General features: G+C 32.1%; 1 protein-coding gene across 1 annotated transcript; it reads right to left on the bottom strand.

Annotated features, from left to right (window-relative positions):
* Window positions 1-772: 772 nt before the first annotated feature.
* Window positions 773-1,920, bottom strand: LOC114376304. The gene is made up of 2 exons (XM_028334371.1): window positions 1,591-1,920; window positions 773-1,079 (listed from the first exon to the last, which is right to left on the bottom strand). Exons 1-2 carry the CDS (start codon window positions 1,904-1,906, stop codon window positions 1,048-1,050), a joined length of 348 nt encoding a protein of 115 aa, XP_028190172.1. The 5' UTR covers window positions 1,907-1,920; the 3' UTR covers window positions 773-1,047.
* Between the last annotated feature and the right edge of the window lie 7,379 nt (window positions 1,921-9,299).

Genomic DNA, 9,299 nt, shown 5'->3' with positions numbered 1-9,299 from the left:
CCAGTTGGCTATTGCTTCCTGCACTATATTTTTGCTTTCCGAGTGACCAATTTGGACTGTAAAAATACATTTCTAATTGGTTATACCTTTCGGCTTCTGGAATAGTGATTTCGAAAGGTATAAAAAAAAAGTCTGAAAAGGTACAGAAAGCAATTTTTGGAAGCAACCAAGTTTGACCAATTATTCAATGGCCCAATTTATCAATACACTGTTTCTTTATTAAGTAAACTTTATGTTAAATAGGCAGTGAAACTTGTATGAATTTTTATTGTGGAAGAAGAGTTGGAATGAATTTTGATTTTTACATTAAAATTTGTCTCGCGCATCTAACCACCCTCGCGCGGTTTCATTCGCACAAAAAAAAAAAAATGGAGTTCGTTTTCAAGGAATGAATAATGATGATAATTGATAACACCAAATAACATACGTTATAATCTACGGTATGCAAAGAAGATATGGCTGGATGGTGTGGTTCCTTTTTATTCTATCGTTAATTCTTTTTGCAGGTGATATATATTTGATATTTCAAACTGGTTGATTAATCTCTATCCTAATTAATTAATTCCTAAGGCTTGGCCAAGGCTGTGTTATATCCTCTGGCAACGTACAAATAACTTGGTTTTCAAGTATATATTTTTTCATCAGACAACTTCAAAACTTTGACAACATAGTTAACGATTAATTACTTATTTAGTCATATATATATATGTGTGTGTGTGTGTGTCACACCATATATTGTGATAAGGATTTGTGATTTTCTTAACGTAGTTAATTAACTTCAAGCTTTAAATGGAAGTTATCATTAACTTTGATGTTGTACAATAATATTCACGCAAGTTTCTGCACATGTTATTAACTTATTTATTACATGGATATATATTCCATTTTATAAACAAGGTTCTTGCTTCCATCTCTGAGCATTAATTCTACTGTTTGATATGGAGAGTACTTATTTACTTATTTATTTTTGCAAAAAAGAAGGGTGCTTCGTACATCGGAAGACAGTTATTCAATAATAAGGCAGTGCAGTGCAGTTGGAGAAAATGTTCACTTCATGGCCTTCGGCGGAATTTTAACAGCTGAAACAATAACATCACAAGTTTCGTATGATCAGTTTTTTCTTCTTTTTTTTTTTGAATTTCTTATTGACAACTAGAAAATATAGTACAAGCATATACATTTATATATGTGTGAGGAAAAAAGAGGAAATACATAATATATAGAAAACGGTATGAAAAATTAACCACAAAAAAAAAAAAGAGAAAACTGAACGGAGAAATGAGGTTGATAAAAAAAATAGAGAAAATGTGAGCACGATTATTTTGAATAGTCAATGAAAACATTATAAAAAGTAAAAAAAAAAAAGAAGAAGAATTGATTTATTCAACAATACTCACTGTATAAAAAACAAAAAATATCATTTAATACTTAATTTTTCAATTAACCCTTAAATATATACAACTAAAAATCACAAATGAAAATGTTTTTGTAATGGCAAAAAAAAAATCATAAACTAAATGATGTAACTATTGAAAGGGTATATATAATTAAAAAGGATGAGTGGAGCAATGCATGGTAATAAGGTGTTACCTCCACAATGCATCCCGGGAGGAAGGTTGAATCCACAAGTGCGTGCAACAAAAACGGCCTTTGGAATACTCACAAGGCTTGCAACTTCCTTAGTAATAAGTTTGCATGCACATTGCACATTAAATTTTCTCAGCACTGCACAACACGCCGCTGAAGGCTTGATTTGTGGTCCCGACTTTTGCACATACTGTGAGCACTGTGCTATGAGATCCGTAAGACTTCCTCCACATTGAGCTGAAACCTCTTTTGTGTTGTACATTAAAGATCCAGCAACCACCAATATTGCCAAGGACAAATAAGTGCTATAACTTGCCATTTGTATCACAACAATGCTTTGAAATGCAATGCAATGAGTTCGTGAGCGTTTATATAGACGTGGGAATAGGATGAAATGCAACTTCGATTTTTTCGTATTTTGTTCTTTTAATAAGGTCTTGTTGTCACTACTGCAATGAACAAATGCTACTTCCAAATTCGAATTACCGTGAGGAACTGAATATACGCACATATACCGTAAAATTGAACGTATACGTGAAATTACCCGAATGTCATTCACATACATGCTCATTTACAAAAGGAAAGATATTCATCAAATTAAGGATATAATTGTCATTTCCATACTACTTACAGCAGTACATAGCATTCCTTCCAGTTACAACATGGGACAGCTCAAATAGATCTTATCCTCTTGTATGAATATATATATATATATATATATATATATCAATATTTCGTTAACACTGAGAAAAAAAACTCATTGTTTTTTTTTTAATTTGTTGTAAATTAAATAGGGAGAGAAACATTTGTTTGAAGTGAATGACAAATCATGCGGCCGTTTATGCTTCAGGCGGCTGAAAAGAAACAAAAGGATTGAGACATGATTTTTAAAAAAAAATAAAATATATATATATATATATATATATATATATATATATATATAGTTCATCTGAATAATACAATTAAAGAAAATGCACTTCTTTAACGACATTTATATCTTGCACTCTCACTGTTGCCTTGGACATCTCCCATTATATTTCAAAAAGCATATTTTAAAATGTAAATTTAGATTATGAAATGAACGTTGGAAATATAATGGAAGTTACATGATGCAATAATGGTTACCGGATACAATAACCTTGTTTGATCTATCCTGTAGGCCCAATTCTTTAATCTCTTGCATGAGCCCAAAAACTTGTTTTACTGTTATAAACCCAGTCTACCATATCCTACACCGGAGTGAGTGCAGACAACTGCTTGGCCAGCTTGGGGCACCCAGCATTATTGCTGGGACACAAAGCAGTTTTTGAAAATGCCGAAAACACCCTTATAGGTATTTTTGGTTACAAAATCTCACATCCTTAGAATAAGTTGTTTTCGTTATGATTTTAATATTTTTCATAAGTAACAAATTCAATATCTTTTAAATATTTGTTTCTATTTTTTTAAAAGTTAAACAAATATAATATAACAATATTGAAAATTAATTGTTTCACCAGTCTAATCTTAGTAATAATTAATATATTTTTTTATAAATAAAATCAATACTTAACATTAGAAATCAACAAATATAATTGACAAATATATATTTACAATGTAAACAAAATTGAAAAAAAAACAAATTTAGAAGGAAAAAAATTGAAAAAAAAATATTCAACAAAAAAAACAAAAAAAAAACCTATACAGATCAACAATCTGTATGAGTCATACGGATTGATGATCCATATGGTGTTTTTCCAAGAAAAATGTCATTTTTGTTGGTGACATTTCTTCAAACAACAACATCAAACCAATATCAACAACATCAAATACCCATAAAGGAAGAATAAGAAACACCAACGGAATGAAACAACACAAGGAAGAGGAAGAAGAAGAACCACAGCGGCATAGGAAGTGGAGGAAGAAGAAGGAAAGAAGAAGAACCACAACCGCGCAAGAAGTGGTGGAAGAAGAAGAATCACAACCACGAAGAAGAAAAACCGCAACAAGGAAGAACCACGAACTATTGGGAGAATGAAGGAGACCACGACATGCGTGAAGGAGAACGAAGAAGCAGAAGGAGAGTGAAGGAGACCACCACGAGGAGGAAGAAGCACAACACGAAGGAAAAAAAGCACTGTGGTGAAATCGTATGGACGCACACTATAGTCGTATTTATATTAATAAGGTTAAGGATATTTTTGCCCTTTCACCTATAGTGTTGGGTGTCCGAACAAAATTGTTAGGTGTCCAAAGTAACACCCTGGAGTCCAAATACTTGGATTATCACTTTCTACACCTTCATCAATTGCTGCCAGCACCTCATTAATACATTTTGTTTTAAAATAATTTACATTTATGAGTAAAGGAATAAATGTAAATTATTTTTAAAAATATTTAACTAAAATATATTATCCTTTCCTGAAGGGACCCTTTCGTGGACAAACTCAAATTCATTTTAAAATGGTTTTTCGACCTCAATCTATTATACTATTTTAAAATATTTTTATATTCATTTTTATACTGAACTATTTATTTTAAATATTAAATTATCTATTTAAATTCTTAAAAAGTATCAGGTTAATTAATTTTTTAGACCCTTGAATTTTTTAGATTCTAATTTTTATTCCTTAAAAAAATAATCCATATTTTTTCATTTTAGTGTCTCATTTATTTTACATTTGGGACTAATTTTGAGCAATAAAAATAAACGAGGGACTAAAAATGGAAAAAAAAAGTAAAGGAACTAAAAGTGGTAACAAAAGGTTAATGGATGACTAAAAGTTGTCAAAATATTGAGGGACTAAAAATTAAATCAACCCAGAAATATTTATCTTTGGATAAATTTGATAAAAAAAATGAAAATTTGTGGAAAACTAAAATTATAAATACCTACAAATATATTTTGGTTTACAAAAAATACAATATATGAAAAAAAAACACATAAGTATAATTTCTTTTGTCATTTTACATATTTTTAGTGGGTTTAATATCTATTTTATTAGTTTCAATTAGTAGTTTTTCAATTTTCAATTACCTTGTCACATTAATAATTGTCACTAAATATTATTATGCTATTGGACCAATTAACTGGCATTGTATTGGGCTCATATTCTAAATAGTCATGATGGATTGGGCTATTTAAATAATGCCTAATGAGAGACTTTTGCTCTTATATGATATATTAGTGCATGGATCTTGTGTCATGCAAGAAACACAATATGAGTGGAAAATTTATGATTTTGATAAATAAAAAATTAAATTTAATAAATTAATAAGAGATAATTAAATATATTTCTATAAAAAATAGTTTAGATTTTTTTGGTCAAGCAATGGCTAACTAAAGATATTTTTTTGGGCCCCTGTTCTAAATAACCATGATGGGTTGGACTATTCAAAAAATGCCCAATGAGAGGTTTTTGCTCTGATGCGATATATTATTTAATTGTTGTCCCATTAGATGATTAACATAATATTTTTATATGAAACATTTTTGTGGAAGGTGGTATTCTTTCATTTTTGTTCCTAATCAAATGTTTCATACAAATCTTGTGAAGAATGAGACGGTTCAATCCTTTGCACCAGGTACACAAATTATTTTTTTTGTTCTATTTCAAATGCATATACCATGCTAGTGGATTCATGCGAGATATTGTGATTTAAGTCTTATAGATCCTTTATCATTTGGTATCAGAGCTTAGATAGATACAATTAGTGCCATTGATTTGCTTGGTTAAAATTGAATTGAAGGTGCAAAACGTATGAACCCTAAGTGGATAAAAAATATTCAATTTGGGATATGTTTTCATGCATACATTAAAAAGGATTAAAATGACACGAATCCACCAATCCATGTTAAGCAATGGCAATCAAATAAATGTAGGGCTTTTGCTTATTAGTGAATTTCGATCTATATGCCCCAATTTCATTGTATTCCATCAAGTAAATATGTAGGTAAGTTCATCTTTGATTTGTTTGAAATTAATTATTTAGGTCTATTGATACTTCTATGATCTGTTGAATTAAAATTGTTTGAGGGTTTCCCTTTTACTATGGTATTTGAGCATCATATTAGAAAAATAACAACATTTCATAGTAATTGAAGGATTCCACGTTTTACTGGATATGGATCTCAATAATAAAATCCTGTATTTTTGTGATTGATTTCTCAAAATTGCTTTAATACCTTTCAAATCTTGTCTAGGACTTATTTTACAAGCTCACATGCGACCAATATATTATGAAATCAAAGCATTCAGTGTCTTGTATAACGAGATCAATATAGGTTTCCTTATAAACTCACTTTTTTGCATATTTCTTTGGAATGTAGAGTACCGTAACTTTCTTTAATGGACTATGAAATTAAAAAGGGTTTCATCTTGCTCTTGTTAAGTGATAGTGATTCCCCAAAAATCATAGTGTTTAATCACCTTAATGGAGAGATATTTTTCAAGTCATTGTCACAGGTCTTCCCAACCGATTTCATGATCCATATTCTTACATTTCATTCATATTTCAACCACAGTTGCAATAGATAGCAGGTGCAAGCATGTGAAAGGTGAGATGGTTCAATCCTTTAGACCAGATACACATATTCTATGATTTGTTTGTGTTTTTCTTTTATCTATTGTCGATTGAATATGCTATATTGTGTGCCTATTTGATCCTCTAATTTTAGGCTTGCATTTTTTAATCAAATCATACTAATAATATTGAAAGGAATCATATTTAGGTAAACTACATAATCGAAAGAAAAAACTCAATAGATTCCATATAAAACGATATACATTATAATATTTTTTAAATTGTATCTAAATGACACCAAATGACTTATATTGAAGGCTTCTCTACATGTAGGGATAAAGGAACTCCAATAAAGCCCTAAGAGAGCAAGTTCCACACCATAATATAATTCATGTAATTTTTTAGAAAGCAACTTCTATGAAACAAGGAAAAACATAAAACTACATATATATGTATAGATTCAATATGTGTTTAAATCTACTTTAGGCACACATATTTAATTCTTAAATCATGTTATATTATAAAGAAAACACATGAACTAAATTAGTTGCTTCTATTTTTAATGTGCATCATACCTAAAAAATGCTTCCACTTTAAGTGCGATGTGCATGCATTTATTTTTGTTGAATCATGTAGCTATGGTATAGGCGTTGTAATTTGGAATTTAGAAAGTGACTTTGTTGTTGCTAGAACATCTTTCCAGACCAGGACATTCCTTATTGTAGAAGTTGAAGCATCATGCTTATTTTATTTTTATTTTTTATTTTGAGGAGGGGCTAAGCCCCTAGACCAACAATGAGCGAGGCCAACTGACCCCTATAAAATCAATCCAGAGACAAGAAAGACATTCTAGAGGAGCTATGATAAAAAAAAGATTCCCTAAAGACAAAATAAGGGACATATGAGCTAATCTATTAGCTACAGAATTTTCTTCTTCATAGGTATGAGTTAGACGAACAAGCCAAAATTGAAGCAGGAGATCCTTGGCCATACAAATAAGAGAATTCAAATGATGAGAGTTGGGTTGAATAGAGAAAATAAGATTAACAAGCACTTTGGAATTACTCTCAACCCAGACTTGTTGATACCCCTATTTCCATGCCAACTAGAGACCCAAAATAGTACCCCATTACTCGGCTGTTGTAACAAAGCAAAAACTTAGGTTATGGGAGAAACCAACAATCCATCTCCCTATAGAATCCCGAATAACACCCCCATAATTGACCTTTACCCGAGAATAAGGAGGGAAAGTCCAATTGATGTAATTAACTACATAATTTGTCGATCTGTGACACCCGAGGATGGGATTCTGAATGACTTCACCTGATGCATTGAAAATATGATCAACCACTTAAGTAGGGATCCAAGGTTGAGACGAGAACACAAACTTATTCCTAAAATTCCCAATACTCCAAATAGTGATACCAGGAATAGTGTGGCGATTAGACCCTGCCAAAGTCTTCAATAAAAGATGAATTTAGCTTATGATGCTCATATCCCAAAAAAATAATGGAGGTGGAAGAGGATGCTAGAAGATGATATCCCAAACTTGCTTGACCTTGCTACAATCCCGTAAAATATGAAAATCAGTTTCATCAGCTGAAGCACAGAGAGAACACAAACCTATCAAAGTCATGCCACAGTGGCCACGTCTAACATTGGTCTTAAGCCCTTTTTGAGTGACAGTCCAGAGGAATATGCAAATTCTCTGAGGACCATCCTAGGTCCAAATGTTCATTCAAAGAGGAGCCCGATCTTGGTTGTGCAATTCTTCAAGTAGACAATAGACAAATTTGATAGAAAAACACCCATAAGGAGAAAAGGCCTAAATGGGCTTATCCGGTCCCCTACTAAGATTAGGAGGCGGGCAAGCCTAGATCTCCACAATTATCTCATTAGAAAGAAACCCCTGGAACAAAGGATAATCCCAACCACCGCGGTCATCACAGAACTCAACAATCTTAGCCTGTAAAAAATCATTCGGAATATCATGACCAAGAAAATCAACGAGAATGGTATCTGATGGAAGCCAAGAGTCCTCCCAAAAGTAAATAGAACAACCATTCCCAATCAATAAAAAAATACCCTACTTTAGCAAATTCCAAACCTCCGAAATGAATCTCCAAGTCTGGGATTCATTCCTTGTATGATGAACATTGGGAACAATATCACCCCTCACATTATACTTATTCTTGAGAGCTTGGATCCACAAGGCCTAAGGTTCGGTTAGGACCCCCCAACCAAGCTTCATAACAAACATTTTATTCATGGAATCAAGACTTTTAAACCCCATACCCCTTAAATTGTTGGGTCTGCAAAACACTTCTTAATGAATGGTGTGCCACAATTTATAAGAGTCGAAATCACCCCACAAATATCTCCTTTGCATTTTTTCCAACTCCTAGAAAACCTGTTTAGGGAGCAAGATTGTTTGCATGGAATAGAAAGGGAGAGCTTGGATAACTGACTGGGCGAGGGTTATTCTCCCCACAAACACAAGCTGCTTGGCTTACCACCCTGAACGCTAGGCTTGAGCATGTTCCAAAATATGAGAGAATTTGACTTTAGTCTTACGGCCATGGATCATGTGCTTGCCAAGATATCTCCATAGATCATAAGTATGAGCAAACCTAGACAAATGGATATATAATCTATTGAGATAGAGAGGGCTGAACATTTCTAGACAAAAAGATGAGGATTTTCTCCAAACTAACCTTCGCCCTGGCCGAAGCACAAAACATATCAAGACAATGCTTCACAATATTGATTTGCTCTGTAGAGGCCTCCCCAAACAAAAACAAATCACTTGTAAACAAAAGATGAGATAATTTGGGGCCATTATGGGATAAAGCAATAGGTTTCCTATGGTTTGTAGAGTAAGCTAAGTTGATAAGATGTGTCATTCTTTCCACACAAAGAACATAAAATGTAAGGAGAGAGGGGATCAACCTAATGATTTCTTCTCTGTGGTCGGAAAGAAACAGTTTTAGCTTCAATCTTTATTGACAACCATTTTTTTTGGTTACTGATATGGGATCCCATAATGTGATTTTTGAGCTTGATTGTAAGAATGTTTAAGACAATCTTTACTCAAACTATATCACTTAATTTTATTTTAAGTTCTTGTAAAGATAGATTCAAATTGATTAATATCTTATATATGAGTTTGGTTCGTAGAAAGGAATGAAGTCTTATTTATTGAAGTGATA

The sequence above is a fragment of the Glycine soja genome, chromosome 11 (genome assembly GCF_004193775.1).
Source record: "Glycine soja cultivar W05 chromosome 11, ASM419377v2, whole genome shotgun sequence".
NCBI classification, from domain to species: Eukaryota; Viridiplantae; Streptophyta; class Magnoliopsida; order Fabales; family Fabaceae; genus Glycine; species Glycine soja.
Note: the sequence above shows the minus strand (reverse complement) of the source record. Positions and strands in the feature narration are given on the sequence as shown.

Bases quoted from the DNA above. Each gene is read 5' to 3' on its own strand.
- LOC114376304 (XM_028334371.1), bottom strand. From the start codon at position 1,906: ATGGCAAGTTATAGCACTTATTTGTCCTTGGCAATATTGGTGGTTGCT. The intron at 1,080-1,590 runs GTAACACCTTAT...TTATTGTTTCAG, and splicing joins TCCCGGGATGCATTGTGGAG to CTGTTAAAATTCCGCCGAAG.